The sequence below is a fragment of the Anolis carolinensis genome, chromosome 1 (genome assembly GCF_035594765.1).
Source record: "Anolis carolinensis isolate JA03-04 chromosome 1, rAnoCar3.1.pri, whole genome shotgun sequence".
In the NCBI taxonomy this organism is placed as follows: domain Eukaryota; kingdom Metazoa; phylum Chordata; class Lepidosauria; order Squamata; family Dactyloidae; genus Anolis; species Anolis carolinensis.
Genome location: NC_085841.1, coordinates 198752570 through 198776862, shown reverse-complemented (window position 1 = coordinate 198776862; position 24293 = coordinate 198752570). Strand labels below are relative to the sequence as shown.

Here is a 24293-nt window from a genome sequence, read left to right as displayed (position 1 = left end):
ACATTCAATGCAAACTGGCTCAGGAGAGGCATTCTACAGACAAACTGAAGAACAGGGTTGTAGCGCAGCTGGTTAGTAGCCAGCTGCAATAACTCACTACTGACCAAGAGGTCATGAGTTCGAAGCCAGCCTGGGTTGGAGTGAGCTCCCAACCATTTAATAGTCTAGATTGCTGTTGACCTATGCAGGCCGAAAGACAGTTGCATCTGTCAAATAGGAAATTTAGATACCGCTTTGTGCAGGGAGGCTAATTTAACTAATTTACAACACCATAAAACCTTCCAGCAGCATGCAGAAGAATGAAGAAGTACTCAATTCAAGGACTCAGTGTCACAAGTGGACGGTGAAGCGGCAGCTCCTCCTGTGGCCGGTATCGAGTATACCCTCATGAAGCCGGAAGCTGGAATGTTAAATGGCCTCTGTGTCTGTCTATATATGTCGTGTATGTCTAATCGCATTGAATGTTTGCCATTTATATGTGCATTGTGATCCTTTGGGGTGAGAAGGATGGAATATAAATACTGTAAATAAATAAATATATAAATAAACAGCAGCTTCCTTGTAAACCATTATGATAAGAGTGGTACGTGGTGTTATAAAGCTACATAAGAAGTATTTTATCTATTGCTGAATTTTCCTGGAGCTATTTTGCACACAGAGAGATGGCTTGTAGGAAAAATAAAACATTTCAATGCATTCAATGAGACAGGAGGCACACACACACGTTGTGACCTGAAGAGGCTGATGACACATTTAAACATGAATGCTATAAAAACACGGTCAGCCCTCCAAATTCACTGGGGTTAGTTAGGGTCAAAGGGGACACATCAAAGTGGGGGGAAAGCCAATAAAAGAGCATCCTTTTTTCAAACCCGAGAGATCACCTCTTTAGGAATCTCTAAGGTCCCTTCTACATTACCATACAAAATCCAGATTATCTGCTTTGAACTGGATTATATGGCAGTGTAGAAGAGACCTTAGTCCTACAGTGCAACTCTGATCAATTTCCACCAGACAATAAAACTGTACTGGAGGGAGCTAGAGATATCTAGAGAGAATATACCAGTCAAAATAACAAATAATTAAAACTGCAAAAGTGATATCTGCCTATGTGGAGAGCTGACAACAGTGTTTAATATGTGGGAGCAAGGAAACAATTCAATGGAAAGCTTCTCACTTCTCTTTGAATCTAGAACTTTGTATAGCAGACGTGGGAAATCTCTGGTTCATCTCATAGGAATGACTTACTATTTCTATAAATAGTTCACTACCAGTTAGGGCTAAGTTAATGGAAACTAGAGTTTTATATCTGGCCAGTCATTGCTTTCCCCGGTCCTTTCTCTTGAGTATTCACTATTGCAGTTTATACAGGCAATGTGGAGCAGCGCTGGTTGATCTGAAAGCGGTTTATCTCAGAAGTTGTGGGAGTTGCAGTACTGAATTATGTTCTTCCATATTTTTGTTAGTACAACCAGTCCTTCATATTTTCTGACATTAGGGATACACAAACCCCACAAAAGGGGAGAAACCACAAATAAAAACCTGTTGTTTTTTTTAACCTGAGAGAACCTCTGGCAGAATGTGAACATAGAGTTGCACTGGAGGACCTGGTGATTCCTAAAAAGAAGCAAAAGTTAAACTACAAATGTGGAGGACTAACTCTATGCATTTAAAAATGCCTCTTAACTATCAAGGAGCTGCCCTGCAAATGCTTTCTTATGCCAACATCATTTTTGTTGCCTTTCTCATAATCACTTCCCACCCTTTTTCTTAAGGTCTGAATGCTAAAAGATCCGAATTAATGTATATCAAAATTATGCAATTCTGAATTGTATAGAAGTTATTTTGAACACAAAAATAAATACACAGAGAGCTTTGCTTCTATTTAAAATGCTGCCTTGAAAACAGATTAACAGAAAAATAAGCATGTGGGAAATTTGGAAATACCCAAATAGTTGTTTCTGTACATAAAATGGTATGGCTTTATATTTAGAGTCACTATGTTTTTCAAACACATGTCTTTTGAAAAAAAAAGGAACAGATTTAAGTTTGGCATGGCAGCAGAAGATGAACGATCAAAGAAAGCAACCTACAGTATAGTTCCAGGGGGATGGCAGAATGTGCATTTGAGGTCCCATGTCTCAGAGTCCCACAATGTGACGATTTTATCAAAGCTAACCGCAAGCAGGGAACCATCTTCGGAGAAACAGCAATTTGTTGCTCGGTAGTTGTGGTAACTTCCTACAAAATCACATGTCCAGGTTTTGCTTTGATCTGCTGAAGGAAGAGACATACAGATCTATAGAACTGATGCAAACAGGATGAAACATAAAATATATACTTTCATATGGAGCAATAAAAAGTGAAAGATCCAGTTTCAAATGGTAGAAGCACAGTTGTGACAAGGAAGCACAAAGTGAAAAGGCAGAAACATCATTTTCTTCATACTGTACTCATTCCAGCCTCCCTCCCTCCCTCTCTTCATGAAGTCAAATATATCAGGAATAAAAATCACACAAAATCAACTAACCTAAAGTTTCTCAAAGCAGGCAAGAGGAAAGCAGACAGCAATCTCCCAGAGCAGAAAAGGGTATGAGGCATGGGGCCCGGAGGCTGCTCCCTTGAAACCCTAAAGCCCTAGCTCTTAATTCAAAACACTGCTTGTATGTCAGAGTGAAACCTGGGTCAAGCTAAAGCTCTTAACTCAAATGCTCTTAAGTGGGATGCTCTTAAGTCGAGGTTCCACTTTATTGATTTTATGCATCCGTGAACATCAATGTATTAAGAAAATCCTGTGCCTCCATGCTCTATGGAAAAATAAGAGTATCTCTGTGTGTGATTGGGGTTCGTTCATATGGTCTTCTGAGTTGAACACTAGCCAAAGAAGTTCCTTACTTCCTTTTCCTGTTTTAAAGTCGGAAATGGTGGCATGGCAAATGCTGGTCTCAAGCTCTACTGTCACAAAGCTACAACTGCCCTTCCAATACGACAGTCAATTTTTCCTAAACTTCCCTCCAAGCTCAAGGCTAGGAAATGGGTGAAGAGCTACTAGACAATTGTATGCATTGATCGCCACTGGGTCAGTGCTAAAGTTTTTCTCTGATATCTGAGTTTATGTATTCCTTAAGAATGGATCAAAGTTAGTGGAAACTCTTTAAAACTAGTTACCTTAAGTTATGTATTTTTCCTACCACCTTGTTCAACATCACTTCTAGAACATTAACCACAAACATATAAGGTTTCCTGGTTTAAAGTTGACTCCTCTTTTTTTTAGTATAAAGTAATATTTAAATCTTCCTCCTGAGTTAGAATATGTCTACCCCAGCATTTTTTTCCCCCTGGGATGAGCCCAAGGCCTTGATTAAAGCTACGGTCATTTTTAGAATATGTTTCAAAGAAGTCAGTACCACATTAAAGAGGCACTAAAGTCTGGACTCCCCTGCTCGGGAAAGAAAACCAAGCAACTGAAACAGAATGCTGGGCACTTTCTCAAAAGTAGGTGTGCTCCAGCTTTCCAATTCAAGTGCATAAGACAAGCATGTATTATCAAAAATCACTAAATTATCAAAATGGAGGTACTGTATTATTTTTTTTAGTAGCAAACTCAAGTGATCAAATACTGATTTGATGGTAAGCAACCACACCAAATAGAGGGGAATACTTCTGCATATTTTGGGAATGCCATTTTCAAATTAAGGCAAGGAGAAAATTGTATTCTCATGATCAGTTGACAAAATATTCACTAGCTATCAGCATTAAGTGAGGGCCAAGAGACAGTAATATATAAGAACATATTAGAAGTAATGTATCTCATTATCTGAGAGGTGGAATTTCTGGATTCTCAATGTGAAAAAGGAAACTTCTGTTTCTGTTGTGGTCTTTTGTTTTGCCATTGCTGAATCACATGTACATAGGATTTTCCTAATATTTTCTATGGCTGTTTTATTTCTATCATAGAGATCTGAAGGAGGCAGGGTCTAAAATACAAGAACTGCAGTGATTCTGGGGCCACTTTTGTGCCTACACAAGTGCCAGAGAAAGATAAACTAGCACGAGGAGATAACTTCTGAAATTTTGAAAACCCAACAAACATCCCAGCAGGTTCCATCGCTTTTGGCAAACAGTGCCCATAACACATTGAACTGAACTGTGATGGAAGGATAAAAATATACTATGGCATGTTTCAGCTCCCTCTTTACCTCTTAAGTGGAAAAAAATCACCTTCACCACCCAACTTACCTTCACCATCACTTTCAACCACCAGCATCCAGACTTTAAAACGGCCATCATTGCTAGCTGTTACCAAAGTGGGATTTGTGTTTTCAGTCTCATCTGTGCAACGGAAACACACAGCTGTGATGTGATCTTCATGTGGCATATTTATTCTTGTGTTCAGAGTAAAGCTACAAGAGAATAAAGAGAGGTCACTTCTATAAAGCCAAGCTGCCCATTCAGTACTGGATTGTGGATGATGGATTTATTTACTCGACTTGGGACTAACCAACAGGATGCCAGTCCATGTCTGAAGACCTGCTGATAATTGATGTATGGCAACAACACTAGATGAGCATAGACAAGGTCAGGGAAGTTTCTAGTGATGGAGATCACACATCTTTTACACACCAAAAGCCCTACGGCAGTCATTCAGACAATCTCATGAAACACTGTTGTTCTGTTAGGCAGTCATTGTATGAGGGAGGTGTGAAGAGAGTAATAATAATAACAATAATAAACTTTATTTATACCCCGTTCCATCTCCCAAAGGACTCAGGGCAGCTTACACTGGGACAAGCCCAAAACAGTATTATAGTAGTCTCACTTATCCAACATAAACGGGCCGGCAAAACATTGGATAAGCGAATATGTTGGATAACAAGGAGGGATTAAGGAAAAGCCTATTAAACATCAAATTAGGTTATGATTTTACAAATTAAGCATCAAAACATCATGTTACAAAACAAATTTGACAGAAAAAGTAGTTCAATGCGCAGTAATGATGTGTAGTAATTACTGTATTTACGAATTTAGCACCAAAATATCACGACGTATTGAAAACATTGACTACAAAAATGCCTTGGATAATCCAGAACGTTGGATAAGCGAGTGTTGGATAAGTGAGACTCTACTGTACATCAATAAAAACAGTAACACAATAAAATCACAGTATAATAACACATCTTACAAAAATTAAAATAACTTAAAACACAGACAGTAATCCAAATAAGTAGTCAAGCACCATAGGACATGGGCCATTTTAAGGGGAAATGGAAACCTGAAAGTGCATATTCTTCGGTGACTAGGGATGGGAGCGACTAAAGGTAATAAAGTGCATGGAATGGCCAAGGCCTAGGTAAAGCGCATAGACAATCAATTATCAGTTATGAGAAGGCACCTGTGAACATCCACGTTTTCAGATTCTTCTGGAAGGAATACGGGGTGGGAGCTAATCTAATTTCCTTTGAGAGGGAATTCCAGAGCCTGGGGGCCACCATCGAGAAGACCCTCTCTCTCGTCCCCACCAATCATGCTTGAGACGGAGGTGGGATCGAGAGGAGGGCCTCCCCAGCAGATCTTAGGGCTGTATGGGTTCAAAGAGGAAGATGTGTTCACGAAGATAGGCATGTGTTGCCTCTGAGTCTCTGAGGGCATCTTTCCAAATTATTTATTTTTGGAGGAAAAGCCCCCAAGCTCCTAAAGGCAAAAGTCGCATGTGAGGGATTTCGCAAATCTGGAAGCCATTCCTGTCGGAAAGCAGCCTCTCTCTAGAACAGGCATGGGCAAATGTTGGCTATCCATGTGTTTTGGACTTCAACTCCCAGGAATCCCAGTAAGCTTACTGGATGTTAGGAATTGTGTAAGTTGAAGTCCAAAATACCCAGAGGGCCGAAGTTTGGCCACGTCTGCCCTATAACAAGCTGGAGCAGCCAAAATTTTAGTAAAACTTCCCTCCTACATGACATAGAGCTTTTCTTGGTAATGAAAGAAAAAAACTGGGAAGTGGGGAGGATATATCTTCCCTGATCCAGTGGAGGCTGGGACAATGCTCCAAATCGAGGAAGTTGCCCATCCGGTCATTGTAAGAAAAGAAAGCTTTTTGCTGACCGGTTCAAAATAACTAAGCCTGTTTACCTTTGTGTTTGCTCATCATAAGCCCAGAGCTTCATTTGCAATTCCAGTTCGGTGTCCCCTTCTTGTCGCTGCTCCACTGTGGCCAGCCAGTTGCCTTGGGAATCAAACGCAGCCTTCACCACCTCAACCTGGTTCAGACCCTGCTGATGAATATACTCCTGGTGCACAATATCCAGCTGCAAAGGTTGGAAGAGAAGCAAAGCAGCTCTGTGAACCAATATCGACCTGGTGGTCATTCCTCAAAACAAGTCTATAATGGAAGAAGACTTGGGCCCCTTCTAGAATCCATCTGAACAGTACTTGGTTATTGCACTTTAGGAGGCCCAAACGTCACCTTCTCTCCCATAGAGCTTATTTTATATGCGCTTTTAATTATGATCTGTATTTTATCATTTTATGTTTTTATGTATAATTGCTTCTGTTTTTATGATTGTATACGACATCGAATATTTGCCTTCTGTATGTGTAAACCACCCTGAGGGCAGTGCAGAAATAAAATGTATTATTATTATTATTATTATTATTATTATTATTATTACACTGTCATATAATACAGATTATCAAAACAGATAGTCCACATTATCTGCTTTGAATAGGATTACAAGAATCTACACTGCCATATAATCCAGTTCAAATCAGATAATCTGGATACAGGGGCTCTGCATTATTTTTGTCATCAATATGCTTGATTTCCAGGTTGCTTCAGAGAACATGGAATACTCACACCTCTGGTATATCCAACTTCTGCCACAATGTTTGGCAGAAGGCAATGTTTAAAGAGGTGGTTTGCTAACAGACTAATACACCCTTTCCTCCACTGAGGTGGGACCACACAAGACTGTGTTTTTGGTGACCTTTCCAGACAACAACAACAACAACAACAAACTTTTATTTATAGCCCACCACCATCATAGGGACTGGAGGCGGCTTACAAATAGCACACATTGGTGCCATAGTAAGGGTAAAGGTTTTCCCCTGACATTAAGTCTAGTTGTGTCTGACTCTGGAGGTTGGTGCTCATCTCCATTTCTAAGCCGAAGAGCTGCCGTTGTCCATAGACACCTCCAAGGTCATGTGGCCAGCATGCCCACATGGAGTGCCATTACCTTCCTGCTGAAGCAGTACCTACTGATCTATTCACATTTGCATGTTTTTGAACTGCTAGGTTGGCAGAAGCCGGGGCTAACCGCAGGAGCACACCCCACTCCCTGGATTTGAACTCCCGACCTTTTGGGTCAGCAAGTTCAGCAGCTCAGTGGTTCAACTCACTGCGCCACCAGGGACCCCATATAACATATAAAATATAGAATATAAACATTAAAACCAATAACACATTTTAAACCAGCATAGAAAATTAGCAAGAGCCATAGAGTCAAAATATGGCAAAGTATGGGTTAAAAAATCAACTTACATTGTACAGTTGCTTGTCATTTTGCAATGAATAGAACTGCAGATGGCCAGGCTTTCCATTCATAACTAAAGCTTTAGTTCTTGGGTCAACTATCAAGCCAGTCTTGATTTCATTGCCTGAAATGAAATAAGTAGGTCTAACTTGCTAGAATGCCATTTCTTCAGATATAGCAAGGAAAACAATATTTTTTTAAAAAAAAAAAAAAAAAACACCATACCTTTGCTTAATCCTTGAATCATTCCAGCCACTTTCAAGTTGCTGTGTATTATTACTATTTCTATATGTATTGAGAGAAGAAAAAACGAAGTTGAAAACGAGAGCTTGATAAATATATATAAAAAGGATACTGCTTAGATTATCGTTTGATGAATTAGCATTTGTTCCAAAATCATTCTGCCAGAAAAACAAGTCTAATTTAAAATAGTTAAATGAAAATTTATAAAAAATGTTCCTGGAATCATCTCTTCTTCCGATGGCCAAACAGAGGAAGGAACAAATAGCACATTTGATCAGTTTCAACTTATTTGCCAGCTGTACCTCTACTTTGAAATGAGGGATTTGGAAGACCTAACACCACACTGCTGAAACATAAAGTTGCATGTAAACAGCAATTAGTTTTGACTAGGGCAGTTAGATTAATCTTTGATGCAAGACAGAAAGGGCTGTGGTCCAATACGTTGTGCAAGGAATACGGCTCCCCCACCCATGCTTTATAAGCTTTCAGGTTTTTTGTCAGACAAATTGAAACAAATATAATGATGGTGCAAGCAATCTCTCAGTTGTTTGAGGCTTCCAACTGCTTATCACTACTTCCAACTGTGCATCTTGGCCCCAAATGGGGGTCCTTTTAGCTCAATGTTGGGGTCCCAAAAATTTGGCAACAGTAAAAGGTTTATGAATGCCACCTAGACATTTATATCAATTTCTTAGCAAGAACATGTAGTGTTTACAGTGGACTCCGCAGAAGATGCTTCAGCTGTACTTCATAAAAGGGGAAATCAGCCTGTTTAGCAAGCCTTGCAAATGCCAATTTGTTATCAGTAAATGTTTGAATTTCATACCTATTTTATGTACCTATATACCTGAGGTCACGTGAAAATTTCTTGGGTGGAAAGGGGTTAAAAAAATTAAAAAGTGTATAGAATACGTTATTTTCCAATGATAAATAATATATCTATGACATGGTATCCAAACTATATAACGTGAAGACCTTAATGAACAATTTCTGAGACTTTTTGTTGCTACCCTTTTTTCCATTCATTTTTTCCAGAATTTTTTTTTTTGAAAAAACCTGTTTATTTTTGAAAAAACCTGGTGGTGACAAGAGAGAGGGCCTTCTCGGCCGTGGCCCCTCAGCTCTGGAACTCCCTCCCCAGGGAGATTAGGTTGGCACCCTCCCTACCATTCTTTAAGAAACAATTGAAAACCTGGATGTTTGGGCTGGCCTTTGGAGAGACAGCCATTGGATGACCAGCCTCATTATAATTCTATTCTGAATGTTATTAGGTTCCTTTCATCGGGGTATTTTAATCTAATGATTTTATCTTATATTGCTGCTATAGTCCCCCCCCCACCTTTGAAGTTGACGGATTTGCATTGGTGGTTGTTTGATATTATTTCTGTTGTATAAACCTTTGTTTTAACTTCTGTTTTATCATCTTCTTGTGTTTTAAACTGTGCATATTGTTTAATGTATTTGTGCTGTTACTTTTGTAACCTTGTGAGCCTCCCCGAGTCCCCACGGGGAGATGGTGGCGGGGTATAAATAAAGTTTTATTATTATTATTATTATTATTATATTATTTCTCAATTTTTCAATTTTTTTTCCAGGCCTTCCCATCTCTAGTCATGAGTAGAAAAAGTTTAAGAAGCTTGGTTCTATACCACAAAGCAAAAAATGAAACTGCAACTAAACAAAATGAACGTTCTCACTCACATGCTAATTCCTAGAACACTCTCCATTGTGTTGGAAGCTCCCCAAATCCCTTCCTCCATCTTGGCAAAACTTAAATGGTCACTCCCTGTTTTCATTTTTTCTTTTTCTGAATTTCAGGTATGGGGGCCTAGGTTTCAAGATATCCTGAGAATAGAAAACTGATCCTGGATCCTAGGAACTGCTCCCTCCTTGTCGTAGAGCTTATCTTTAAAACATTTTGTAGTTTGAGCTAAGAATAAAAAACCTCAGGAGAGAACCTTCTCTCAAAGGTCTGTGCAATAAAAGAGCGCACACAGCTGTCATATTCCAAGAAAGGCAGGATTCCTGCAGACAGAACTACAGCAAAAAGGGTACTAGATATAAAACAGTAGATGGGCATGGAATTGGCACTTTGGGTAGGTCTGCCAGCTATTGGCTTTTCTCTAGACGGAAGCAGGAGAATCCACAGGGAATAAAAGGGAGAAGGCTAAGTCTGCAGATAGAAGTCAATTTCATATTTCCCTTTTCTGTAAAGCTAATATGATATAAGCCAATAAAAGCCGAGATACCTGCTTCCTCAGCCAAAAAAGTAGGGAGAAGAAAGGAGAATGAAACGGCTGGATGTTGGAACCAGAATTTCCTGGTTTTGGGTCTGCTTGGATCAGGGGAAGGTTCAAACAATCATTGTTTCAAAGCCAAAGTAATAGTAGGCTTCAATGTTATGAATGTTTTCCACTGTCTGTACTTACTGTTGTCAGAATGTGAAGTACAAAGGTAAGTCCCATCTGGTGAGACAGAGATATGTTGTATTGTGGATCCCAGACGAGGCAGGAATTCCTTCTTAGCGTCCCGCCACTGAACTAGGACTGACTCGATCCCTCCACTCAGTAGGCTTGTTCCTACCGGATCCAAATGAAATACACATTTCAGTTTCCAAAATGAACACCTCAATCCAAATGCATGTTTTTGCAAGCTGCCCAATGCCAAGATGTACGGGCATCTAGTTGCTAAACTCCAACGATTCCCACATTACTGAAGACAACAACACAACCTTTACTATCAAAGTACAGTAGAGTCTCACTTATTCAAGCTTCACTTATCCAAGGTTCTGTATTATCCAAGGCATTGTTTTTGCAGTAAATGTTGCAATGTTTTGGTGCTAAATTCGTAAATACAGTAATTGCTACATAACATTCCTGTGTATTGAACTGCTTTTTCTGTCAATTTTTTTTTATAAAACATGTTTTGGTACTTAATTTGTAAAATCATAATGTAATTTTATGTTTAATAGGCTTTTTTCTTAATCCCTCCTTATTATCCAAGATTTTCGCTTATCCAATGTTCTGCTGGTCCGTTTATCTTGGATAAGTGAGACTCTTCTGTAATCCCAATGCCATAATGTGATGTTTTCGAGCCATACATGTCGATGTTTCTTTTATCTATTACATTTATTTGGTTTCCTCTGCTCGGAGGGAAGCAATGACCTTTGACAATCTTATTAATTCTTTCATCTCATTTATTCATTCATCTCTCTGGTTTTTGAAATATCAGACGGCGGAGCTCATACCATTTTGAATCTTACAATAATAATAATCATAATAATAATCATCATCACCACCATCATCATCATCATTTACAGACCGCCCTATCTCCCCAAAGGGACTCTGGGCGGTTTCCAACAATATGGCAATCATTTAATGCCAAAAGAAAACCAGGAAAGATACATTAGACATTATAAACAATCTAACTGTAACTTAATACTGGTATTTGATTCCTTGATGGAATGTATTGATTGTAACTGTGTCCATTTAATAGAACTGTTTTGGTTTCTGTCTTATGATATTGTTTTATTATGTTTTACTATGATCAAGTTGTTGTATGATGTTTTGGACAATTGACTGTTTTTGCACATATATTGGAAACCACCCTGAGTCCTCTCGAGGAAATGGAGCAGTATATAAAGAAATTATTATTATTATTATTGACATAACAACATTGTATGACACAGCAAACAAGATAGATATGCTGGATTTCGTATCACAAAATCACAAGTTGAACACTTCCTAGTGTCTAGGACTGTGTGATGTACTTTCGGATGATGCGTGCAGATCCCAGTAGGGTGGCCTTTTGCAGTTTTATTATTATTATTATAAACAAAATGGCGACAAATACAGCCACCCATCTTCTGCTGCTGTGCACCATAGTTTGTGCAAATGTGCTCTAGTACTCTGGATTCAACTGATGAGAAAAAAAGAATCCCACACATGTTTACTGAGCATTAAACCTGCTGTATGGTATGCAGTAGTCTTATGGAGATCAACACACTAAGTTTCTACATATTTGAATGATCAATATATATTTTTATATTGAAATACATAGACTATTTTAAGAAAGATAAAATACAAATATAAAATAAAACTAAATTGGCAAAATAAAGGCTTTCAGTTAAATAAGAATAAGAATTTTACAGATATAATTTAGGAAACCTGAACCACACAGCAACTACAAGATTGTATATTTGGCTCCATAAGGAAAAGGGTTAAAGCCAAACCAATTCTAGGAGTGATTAAATTGTGCTTGTGGAAGCAAAATACATCTGAAAATGTGGCAACGCAGCAAAATCCTCCTGTTTGCCCTGTCAAACTATTTCCTGTTTCAGAAGAGAAGCCAGGATTAAAATAAACACAGCGAGGAGGCCACTTGTGAGATCCCACTGAGGTTAAGATTTTATCTCAGCTGTTTCTAACAGGAACAGAGATTCTTTTTTTCCTGGTTCCACTGAGGCAGTGACTCAGCTTTCTTCTTCAGTTCTTATGAACCCAAGCTGTTTATAAGTGTCTGTCAACCAGAACGGTGGCATAAAACAGGCTTACGTGTTTTATTATCTTTTAATGCCATGCAAGCCAGAGAAAGATGCTTCAGAGGGGAAAAAGAGAAACTCAACAATTTTCCGTGGGTCTGTTTATTTAAATAGTTATTTCTTAAATTTATTGCCCGTCTTTTTCTCAAAATGGGATCCTAGGCAGCTTTTTTACTCATGGTAGGCCATAAGTCACAAAATGGTTTCAATACAGGTACAATCTCCAAGTTGTGGACGAGTTCTTTAGGTTTTTTTTTAAAGTTGAATTTGTAGATAAGTTAAAACAGGTACATTTTTAAGTGTAACTCTAGGCAAATATGTATATATTTGCCTGACACTTAAAAATGTACCTGTTCTGACTTACCTACAAATTCAACTTAAAAAAAAACCCTAGCTTAGGATAGCATAGGAAAGGGTTAACACCCTTATTGTGTTTGTTTTTCTGCCTCTGCCCCTGTTCAGAAGACTTTCCCCTCACTTTCTGTACCTGTGATATTGGATTTTGAAATTTTTGGATTGTTAGAAACAAGGATTGGTGAAAAAGGTTTGGCGGCGACACCTTTTTTCCTATGATACCTCTTTCAAGAGTGAATTTTCCTTGCCAGGGATTGATTTCCTTACTTCTTGTTGTCTCACCCGTTTGTAATTAAGAAGTTGTATGTAAGTCCAATGTTTGTAATTCAGGGACGGTACACCTTTATTTTTTGTTTTTAATTTACAACACCACGGCATCATTTATAGTATAAATAACTTTTATAGTTATTACCCATTACCTATAAAGCCCTATATGGTTCAGGTCCTGCCTATTTACATGATCACATCTCTCCTTATGAGACTGTTCGGGTTCCAAGATCTGTTGGGGAGGTTCTTCTCTCGATCCCACCTCCCTCACAAGTGATTTTAGTGGGGACGAGGGAAAGAGCCTTCTTGGCAGTGGCCTCCCCGACTATGGAATGCCCTCCCCGAGGAAATCAGACAAGCACCCACCCTCATAGCTTTTAGGAAGGAGTTGAAAACCTGCAGTTTAGCACCACTTTAGCTGATACAGTAGAGTCTCCCTTATCCAAGCCTCGCTTATCCAAGCTCCTGGATTATCCAAGCCATTTTTGTAGTCAATGTTTTCAATATATTGTGATATTTTGGTGCTAAATTCGTAAATACAGTAATTACAACATAACATTACTGCGTATTGAACTACCTTTTTTGTCAAATTTGTTGTAAAACATGATGTTTTGGTGCTTAATTTGTAAAATCATAACCTAATTTGATGTTTAATAGGCTTTTCCTTAATCCCTCCTTATTATCCAAGATATTCGCTTATCCAAGCTTCTGCCGGCCCATTTAGCTTGGATAAGTGAGACTCTACTGTAGTTATTAAAACAACAGATGTCTTTGCGACTTTTGGCCCACCCTGTGTAACAAGTACCCACATTTTTCATTATATAATAATATTTAGGATTTACAGAGCAGATTTTAAGCATCATAAGCACACTGTTGAGAAAGAAGGTGAATAAGGACATTACCACACAACTGATGCCATCCAGTGCTATTCCGATGATATGGAATAGTTGTAACTTGCCACCATGATGGGCGGCTTTGTGTGATTGCTATGTCTCATGTGTAAAGTCACACTTCCATGTGGGCAGTCTCCCCCTCCACATGTGCTGTTTCAACTTTTTAAAAAATAAAAAGCTGTTTTCCCAGCATTGAGGATAATGCCACAGTAGACTCACTGAACAAGGTAAGCCCTATGACCTTGGTGAAATCAGCAGCTCTTGTTGGTTTACTGACTGACAAAGCTCATAAATAGTTCCGAATGGCTTCATTGTGGTTTGGTGGTAGACCACAACAGACCACAATCACTTTGAATGAGATTTTCCTGCTTCTTGGCAGGGGGTTGGACTGGATGGGCATGAGATCTCTTCCAACTCTATGATTCTGTTATTCTAACAGGTGTTGCACAACGCCATGCAATGTGGACCTTCACCAAAGGTAATGGTCCTGCTACTGTGTCGGTTTGACATCTCTGTGCAATAAAGTCCTAATATTACCCCAATACTAGAAACTGGGGAGAGAGACTGAAGGAAAAAAAGCTTGCTCAAACCACCACTCCAAGGGACTCAAGGTTAGGCTGAAGGGGTTCCTGGCTTTACCTTCTATAGAAAAAGCAAGATCCATAACTTCATCATGGTGCCAGTGCATGGTGGAGAATGTGTATTCTCTCCTGTGATCAAAATTTCTCCTATGGGAAGAAACAGGAACAATATTTAATTTAGGACCAGTTTCCCAGGATTGAAACAAAGCTGATCTCAGACCAAGTCTCCAAGATCAATAGATTTACAAGTCATTTTGGCAAAAGCTAACTATTGCTAACTCATGGGGCAAAAGTCTTGTTCTAAAATGGTGCATAAAACATCTAAAACCCAAGAAACCGATTTGGCAATTCTCCTCCTAAGCTCTTCAAGCAAAAAGGAAAATGGGCATAAGCTATGCCTACTCCCAAATCTAATCACTCTCAAGATAGGGATAACAATGATCCAAAAATGAATGATCACAAAGAACTTCCAAGGCTAATGTGTTTTATTTGGAGAAAACCAATCATGGAAGGCAGCCTCTGGTGCAGCAGCTTTTTCATCCTCTGGCAGTAAAAATGAAGCATCAATGCAAATAAATAACAAAGAAGCTGAATTTCTATCTCACTCTTTTTGACAAGGCTTATCTCTGAATCTTAAATTTCATCCACAAAAGATGACATCAACTTCAGTGAGTAGCAAAGTTCAACAACATCTAAAAAAATGATAAAGAAAAAAAATCCAGTATAGCACAGAAGAGTACAGAAATGCACGTTAACCTGGAGTCCATTGACACTTTGCAATTATAGAACTATAATTCCACTTGCTATAGCAATTAAAGTGGAATCTTGAGACTGGCAGGTGAGGGAAAGGGTGTTTGGATTCTCAGCTAGAGCCGAGATACAGCTGAAGTGGAGTCATAGAACAGTATCTGTGCAGTGTGAATGGGCACCAGGATATGGGCATAGCGGACGAAAACCACCACCACTAATATAGCTTAAATACTGGACTCACCACAAACGTATTTTGCCATCCTTGTGTCCGGTTGCTATGCAGTCTTCCTTTGGATGGCAGGCGACGCAGGTAAAAAGGCTGGTTGTGCCACTTTTGAATTTTGAACCCAAAGAAAACCTTCAGAAACAAAAGGTATGGCTTTAATTAGTTCAGTTCCAATGTTGGGAAAAACGCCCTACAGTGGGCATATATACAGGTTGGGAGAACAATCTCATCTTAAGGAGAGATAATACACACAATGGCCATTACAAGTGTCAGGATGCCACCCTGAGATCTTGAGATATAAGCTGGGATAAAAATACTTTAATAAATTAAATAAATAAAGGTTCACCAATTCATATTTATGAACCAAACTAAGCTGCGACAGCAAACATTATATAGTTTGTCTCCCACCTTTGCAGATTTGACTTTTGCTGATTTGATTATTCAGGGATTTGATTAAAATGTTCTCTTTAGGAATCCATAGGTCCTCTAGTGCAAATCTATGGTCAATGTCCAGTAGAAACTCTATCTGGAACATGATTATTGTTTTTCACAATACACAGAGTTCACAATGATCCATGGTTTCATGCATCCAAGTGACTTCTGGGAATATACCCCCTGTGGATATGGGGGTTGTGCTGTACTACTTTATGGCTGTTGCAGACATTTTCCTAAGAAACAGCAAATATCCCAATCTGTTTGGAACCAGCACTAGCATATGAGCCTTGTCTTTTCCCTCTTTTCTCCTCACCTGTACATTTTCTTTTTCTTGAAAAAACAAACCACAAGATGAAGTTCCAAGACCGACACCACATATTCACCCTGTTGGAATCAAAGCAGAGGTTGAAATATAGCCTATGCAAAGTCGAAGCGGTTTTTAAAAAGGTGCTCAGCTACAGAAATGTGCAGAACCGATGGACAAAAATAGGGCTAACTGTTACACAAGTTGGCCAAATCACATAGACTCAGAGTATGACTATTTCATAGAAATGCCCTTCACAGTAGGGATTGCAAACCCTGCAAATAGGCTCACCATCCAGCATGTAAGCATCTTCTGTTATTTTTGAACAATGACTATAATCAGAACTGACTTTCCCTTTGAAACCTGAAAAATATTGCATAGAACTGCACTGTGTTCTATAGGTGTAGTAGGAAAACATCTTAAATGGCAAGAACTGCATCTGTCCATAATCTTAGCTGGACCTCAATGCTGGGGAGACCCACTCCAAACCCCTATGAATTCATCCCAGCTTTAGCCCAAAATTGAAAGGAGTTTGGTAAAGTGTCAAGTCTCCTTTGGAGCATATCACGTAATAGCTTTAACATTAAAACTAGGGAATGCAAAAGTTTGACTGTGTGACTGGCTGAACTTCTAGTGGCAAAAAGGTCAGAAGAGGAAATGACTGTGCCCTGGAAACTGGGCGAGAAGAGAGTTCATTGTTCAGAAATGGAAAAAATCATTCATGCTGACTTGAAATATCATCAATCTTGTAGTATCACAGAAGCCATAATCATAAAAGCACACATACATCTCTTCCAAACGCAGTACATTTGGGTGATGCGTTTATCCCTTCCAAAACCAATTCCATTTCTTTGGCTTTTACTTCCTGTGCTGGTACTTTTGGAAGTGCCACTGTTACGAGCTGAAATACACCTAGTGAAACAGAAATGCCATTAAGGTAAGTCAATGATACATGTACACAGCAACACAGTCTAGCCATAATGCTAGTGCCTTCAAAATTGAAACTGGGGAACTTCTGGTTTTTTGTGCCTGAGTAACACTGCGGGTGCCGACTACTGGATCATTTCTGCTATCTCCCCCCAAGCAAACAGAACCATGAGTCTTTTGGTCATTGTTTATTTACTGTCATGTGCTTTCAAATCTCCAGATTATGGAAACCCTACTATGAAATTTCCCCCCAGCAAGATTTGCTTAGGGAGTAGGGAGTGCTGTCATTACCTTCCTCTGAAGCTGAGAACAGGATCTGCCCAAAGCCACTTTGTTGCCTAGAGTCCAATCCAACACTGAAACCACTCTTCCATATTGATTCTTTTTTCTATTATCATGTTTGAGTTTATCAGATGAATCTGGCTTGTTTGGGGAGAAACCGGCTAGAGGTCTCAGGTCATATGTAACAACAACCAACCATAAGGGGAACGTCGCTCTGAGGTTTTGATCTAAGCTATATGAACTCAACACTTTCTCATCTAACTGACATTCGTCCCAATTCTTGCAAAAGGCTTTTCTGAAGGCAAAAGGTGACTTCTACATTCCAGTTTTCCTAGGAAGCTATTAACCATAGTTTTCCAGCTGAGATGTGTTGAGAAGCTGTGGATAATCACAGTTCCCAAGCTGGTTTCCCTGCTTGTGTGGGTGCAAACATTGATCTCTACCATGCAGGTTACTAAAGTGAGATCGGATTACACTGTGTAACACAATTTTTGTTCCTGGGTTATATATGACATTTCCTAATTGCTTCTATTATAACAGCCATGGGGAAAGTTTATCAAACTGCAAAAACTTTTGCTTTTGCGGGACACCCTGCAGCACATTTTGCTATAGTTTCTTAATGAATATCTCATCAAGTCTCAACCAATTCTCAACATGGCTTATGGCAACCAATTTCAAAGTAAGTGTCACACAATTAAACAGAAATAACACTTTTAAACTGGGAGTGCGTTTAGCAGCGTTGGCTTATCCTTCTGAACTGATGCAAGCCTAAGGCTTACTTTCCTGTATCGGGACAAACTATAGGTTGCTATAAATCACAAACATCTGTCAATCAGATCAGCAAGAACTATCAGTAATCTTTTTTATCCTGAGCAGCTAAAATTATAGCTACATTTGATTGTTTCATCTATTTTTCACTCTGCTAAGATGTTTTCAAGTTTCCAAGCCCATTTTAATGTGTTCTTTCACAAAATGTATTTTGGGCTTTTGCTGGTATGTTTTACAGCAATTATTTTATTTATTTATTTATTTATTTTTCAAACTTATATGCCGCCACTCCCCTAGGGCTCGGAGCGGCTTACAAGAACCGGCTAAAATCAACAATTTAAAAAACATTTTAAAAACATCATTTAAAAAAAATCTTTAAAACATCCTAAAAGCACCTTTTAAAACATCAGCAACAGAACTCAAAAGCCTGCCGAAACAGGTGTGTCTTACATGCCCTGCGGAAGGCCAACAAGTCCCGCAAGGCACGAACTTCAGGTGGCAAGGTGTTCCACAGAGATGGCGCCACTACTGAAAAGGCTCTGCGTCTAGTTGCAGTTAGACGCAAGGTCTTAAAACTGGGGACTTCCAGCAGGTCTTGGTCCTCAGAACGGAGGGATCTCTGGGGTTTGTAAGGGGTGAGGCGGTCCCTCAGGTACATCGGCCCTGGACCATGTAAGGCCTTGAAGGTAAGCACCATCACTTTGAAAGTGATCCGGTGCTCAATTGGTAACCAGTGCAGCTGCCGTAAGATTGGTGTTATGTGGCATCTTATGGGGACTCCCGCAAGGAGCCGGGCAGCTGCATTTTGCACCAATTTGAGCTTCCGGATCACCGACACAGGAAGGCCAATGTAAAGGGCATTACAGTAATCCAGTCTCGAGATGACTGTAGCCTGGATCACTGTAGCCAGGTTGTCCCTAGATAGATAGGGGGCTAGCCGTCTAGCCTGCCGAAGATGAAAAAAGGCAGTTTTGGTAACGGCGGAGACCTGGGCCTGTATCGTCAGTGAAGGGTCCAAGAGGACTCCCAGACTCTTTACTAGTGAAGACGGGCGTAGCACTTCACCATCCAGGGTTGGCAACTGGATATCCCCACTGCCCGGTCGGCCCAGCCATAGGAACTCCGTCTTTGCTGGATTCACCCTCAAACTACTGGAACGCAACCATCCAATAATGGCCTCGAGGCACTGGTGAAAACTGTCGGGTACAGACTCCGGTTGGCCTTCCATCTTTAACACAAGCTGAGTGTCGTCAGCATATTGATAACACTCGAGCCCGAAATCTCGGACCAGCTGAGCAAGTGGTTGCATATAGATGTTAAACAACAGAGGGGAGAGAATGGCCCCCTGAGGAACCCCACAATGTAGAGGGGACCTCTCAGAGACCAGGCCCCCCCTCTCCACTCGCTGTCCACGGTTGTGAAGAAAGGAGGCCAGCCAATTTAAAGCTGTCCCCCTAACTCCAGCAACGGCAAGGCGGTGGGTCAGAAGATTGTGATCGACTGTGTCAAATGCTGCTGTGAGATCCAATAACACAAGCAACACCGACCCGCCCCGGTCAAGCTGGCATCGGAGATGATCTGTGATGGAAACCAATACAGTCTCTGTCCCATGCCCCGCACGGAAGCCAGACTGGAAAGGATCCAGTCCGGCTGTGTCGTCTAGGAACTGCTGCAGCTGCACCGCTACTGCCCTCTCAATCACCTTGCCCAGAAATGAAAGATTCGAAACTGGGCGGTAGCTGGAGGGAACCAAACGATCTAAATCTGGTTTTTTCAGCAGAGGAGAGACCACTGCCTCTTTTAATCCCTCTGGAAAGACTCCTTGCTCAAGGGAGCTGTTTATTATCTTCAGCAGCGGGTCACGTAATCCCTCCAAGCAGGATTTTACTAACCAAGAGGGACACGGGTCAAGGGAGCAAGTGGTCGGTCTAGCTGCAGCTATGAGCCTATCGAGACCCTCTGCGTCCAGTGGGATGAACTGGTCGAGGGTGGGCCCAGCAAGTGGCCACGGAGTCTCAAGTTCTCTCATTGTATCAGTTGTGGCGGGGAGGTCCCTGCGTAGTAGTGAGATCTTGTCAGCAAAATAGCTTTGAAAAGCCTCGGCTGAAGGGGTCTGATCATCACTTTTTGGATTGGTAGGAACCGTCGTTAGAGATCTAATTATTTTGAACAATTTTGCCGGGCGTGAGCTGGCGGACTCTATCAAAGAGGCATAGTATACTCTCTTTGCTTCGATGGTAGCATGCTCATAGGACTCCATAAATGCCCTGTAAGCTGATCTCGAAGCTCTGTCATGAAGTTCTCGCCACACGCCCTCTAGCCGTCTCTTTTCCCGCTTCATCGATCGAAGTTCCTCGGTGAACCAAGGAGACCGATTTCGGCGGGGTTGGAGAGGGCGTCTAGGGGCGATCTCGTCGAGTGCATTGGACAGCCTGATGTTCCACATGTCCACCTGCACATCGATTGAGTCGCTGACAGGCTCCAGATCCTTCAGAGCATTCTGGAACCTACTAGGTTCCATAAGTCTTCTTGGGCGAGCCCAAATCGGCTCGGCGCCCTTGCCAGGTGGGTAGGCATGCTCCAGCCTGACTCTCAGGGCACAGTGATCCGACCATGGAACCTCTAAAATAGAGGCTTGGGTCACTTGAATTCCTGCGCTGAAGATCAAGTCTAGCGTATGTCCTGCTTGATGCGTGGGCCCAGTACTGCAGAGCAAGAGTCCTAGTGTCTCCATGGTAGACACTAGGTCCATAGCCGCTGCTGAGCAAGAGTCCGTATCAGCGTGGACATTGAAGTCCCCCAGGACAACAAGTCTGGGGAACCTCAAGGACCACTCCGACACAGTCTCGAGCAGCTGGGATAGGCTGTCTGCTGGTGCACTAGGCGCACGGTACACCAGCAGAAAGGCCATGCTCTCAGGGGAATCCCACACCAGACCAACACATTCAGTGCCAGAGATGTCCACAACAGGAACTGCCCTAAGAGAAAAGCTTTCTCGGGAGAGCATAGCCACCCCACCCCCCCGCCTCCCACTCCGCATCTGGTGGGTGATTACATAACCTGGAGATGTTATTTCCTGGAGTAGGATCTCGTCCCCCTCTTGGATCCAGGTTTCAGTGATACACACTAGGTCAGCTCCCTGGTCAGTAAGAAAATCTCTGATAGTAGCAGTTTTATTCCTTATGGACCTAGCATTCACCAACACCAGGGTAGGAGGGGAGGAAACTGGTCGCCTGTCATAGGTGCACTTGGGGATAGGCCGCAGGTCAGAGGGGGGCCGAGTCTTCCGTCGACTCAGCCTCCCTCTAATATTCGGCCTGAGCCTACCGTCATATCTCCCCCTCCCAGAGATCGTAGGAATTCCCATACACAGACCTACTTCTCTTGGGGGCTCTACAGCAGAAACTAGGTGCCCAATGTTCGACTGGCCCCCTGAAAAGGAGGTGGGGCATGGCCAATTACCAAGTGGTCATAAATAGAGCCCTCAAAGTAATGAGGGGCAGGTGTAAAGGCCAGAACACCCGGCCAGCATTGTGGGTGGGGGGGTGATCTAGGGGACGTCAAGTCTAGGTTCCCTCGAGAGTGTTGGGATAAGTTCTTAACTCCACCACACCGGGAGGTCACTCTCTCTTTTATGTCCACAGTTCTGATACTTGAATCCCAGGTACTAGTGTTTTGGGGGCGTGCTCCCTTCTCCATATTAACAGATCTAGAACCACTTGGTGGAACATTGGCCAATTTGTGGGAGAAGGGAGTAGTTGCAGGTCTTGTCCGGTTACCGAATCCTACTCCCCAGAAGATTCTAGTCTTAAATTTCTTTTGATGACAGCCACGTCTCTGAGACCTACGATTTGGAGGCTTACCGGTTCCCATCATTGTATATTTGTCCATGTCTGGGGCTTCAGGTTCTCCAGAGTCTGTGGTCAGACCATCTTGGCCCGCTGCCAATCCAGCACTCTGCAAAGTGCCAGGAACTCCCTCTGCTAGAAAAATAATTTGTTCTGGCTTCTCACCAGAAGTCCGGCGCATATCATGGCAGCGTTTCTGTCTCCAGTCGGTGTGACCCGCACGCCTGTGCCGAAGCTTTTTGGGGTTTGGAGAAGAAGGCATGAGCTCACCGATGGCGTCCCCAAGGTCAGCCGCCATCTTTGGTGCTTGCCTCTTTGACAGGGAGAGGCAGCGACGTCGTTGGGGGCTTCCACAAAAGGGGGGCACTGAAGGAGAGACAGGCACCCGTCCAAGGATCTCTGTCACATCCAATGCGTCCATTTCAGGCAGAGAGGGCCAGTCCTTTTCCTGTCTGGTGGTCCCAGGGGGTCCCTGCCCAGACCAGGGACATGGGTTGGTCGGCCCAAGATCAAGAGGGCATAGACCACCAAACAAGCAGCCATGGGAAGCTGACTCTAAAATCTCCCCCTTCGGCATCGAGAGCGCATCCTGGCTCATCATGGGACTCTCAAATGGCTCTCCAGTTTCCAGCGAAGCTCTTCGCAGAATTGAAGAAGGCTCCATGGGGTGGTCCCGGTTTTGAGCCCAAGCTAGGTCTCTGGCATTCTGAGGGTCAGGATCCAATGAATTCCATATGGTTCTCCCTTGTGTGTAATCTAGGGATTGAGCTGATGGGTGGTTCAGTAGGCAAAGCAATCTCCCAAACCGATTAAGCTGATCGGCCAGTTGGTTGAATTCTGCAAACAGCAGACTCACCAATCTTGAATCTGATCTTCCACCATCTTGACCAGGTCTCTGATCATCCGAACAGTTTGAGCGGTCTGGCCCCTTCAGATTTTCTTCCAGGGGTTTCGGTAGATCCAAGATCGCATTCAGATCCAGGAATCGCACGGGGCTGTTTGTGGTCCCCTCATGGAGATCCACTGAGGCCCGAGAAACCTGGAAAACTTGAGGAGACTGGGGAACCTGAGGAATCTGAAGATCTTCCCTCTCAGGACTCAGGTATATATCACGAGCCTTGTGGAATTGATCAGGGAGTGGTGTCAGCTCCCCAACCCTCAAGGGCTCAAATCTGTTGGTTAAAGTGATAGCTGTCTCTTCAGGCGTCCTTGAGGCTTGAGCTTGGCGTGCAGCTGCAGAGTCCTCTAAGTAACTTTGTTTTAGTAAGATAGATTCACTATCTTACAATATCTGCAATTAGGAAACTTATTCCTATTATTGCGTTATGTGTTTTTCTGCAGAAAGAAGAACCACCACTACCTTGTGACATTTGAATGACAGACATACATCTGACATGTGTTAAGGTTTCACAGAACCGGTAGAGGAAATTGTGGCACAATCTGAGGAACATGAGGGAAGGGTAGGACAGAAGTGCCTCAAAAATATAAACTGAAATAATTAATCCCTGCATTTTAACAAAGTTACAATATTCCCATTTTCAAAATTTAATTTATTCACCCCACTTTTCCATTCTATAATTGAATCTCTAAAGAGGTTTGCAAATTTTTTAAAAAAGAGATGCCATAATATAGACAAGTATGCTATACCTGATTTTTCATCTCCATCCTTTGGAATGATAAGAAATCCCGAATTTTCAAAATTTGGAAGTGCATAAAATGCATACAGATTGAACCCGATAACAAATGTCTGCAAAAGAACCAAGAAACAAAGCAATACATTATAGCTCAAGTTAACAATTGATCTGAAAATGGAGACTACTGAAAAATGGGTTCAGCTCACATAGCTAACCTAATTTCAAGAATATGGGGATGTGTTTTTTTTAATTACATTATATTTTAGGTACATGTCTAGGTTTGCCTATAATCTAAATTTTCACTCTGAGAAAACATGGTCCATTGCAAGCCTGTAGCAGCATCTAAAGAAGAAAATAAAGGATCCCTACTGGTTTGTTGGACCATGATATTCAGTATTGAACTTTTGCTAGCCGAAGAGTGCAATCCATCTGAAATGAAGAACTGGCATCCCACTGTTCCCAATGGAGAAACTACACAACCTTAAAACCACTTTCAGAGGGCCAAGTATCAGGTTTAGGACAGTCTTGGATTTATGGTTTTGCTATTCACAGTGTCTGACATAAGAGTTTCAAATGATTACCGCCATACGCCTCTCCCAGCACACAAACAGCCCCTAGTCCCAGTCACTTTCACAAAATGGCAACCGTACAACCTTAAAGCCAAATGAGTAGAACTTAAAACTTTGTCTAAATTGAAAACAGTATTTGT

General features: G+C 41.5%; 1 protein-coding gene across 2 annotated transcripts in view; it reads right to left on the bottom strand.

Moving 5' to 3' along the window:
• The window catches only part of wdr75 (WD repeat domain 75), a 41410-nt gene that overhangs the window by 11188 nt on the left and 5929 nt on the right, over positions 1 to 24293 (bottom strand). Inside the window, exons 4-14 of one of the 2 annotated variants that reach the window (XM_003228475.4) lie at positions 23598 to 23697; positions 16913 to 17037; positions 16135 to 16205; positions 15402 to 15518; positions 14469 to 14557; positions 10205 to 10354; positions 7758 to 7817; positions 7541 to 7656; positions 6130 to 6305; positions 4240 to 4403; positions 2094 to 2274 (exon numbers count right to left, since the gene is read on the bottom strand). In XM_003228475.4, coding sequence (XP_003228523.2) covers positions 2094 to 2274; positions 4240 to 4403; positions 6130 to 6305; positions 7541 to 7656; positions 7758 to 7817; positions 10205 to 10354; positions 14469 to 14557; positions 15402 to 15518; positions 16135 to 16205; positions 16913 to 17037; positions 23598 to 23697 — 1349 coding nt within the window. Of the gene's footprint in view, positions 1 to 2093; positions 2278 to 4239; positions 4404 to 6129; positions 6306 to 7540; positions 7657 to 7757; positions 7818 to 10204; positions 10355 to 14468; positions 14558 to 15401; positions 15519 to 16134; positions 16206 to 16912; positions 17038 to 23597; positions 23698 to 24293 lie in introns of both variants that reach the window. The other variant, XM_008122176.3, reaches the window with a different exon arrangement.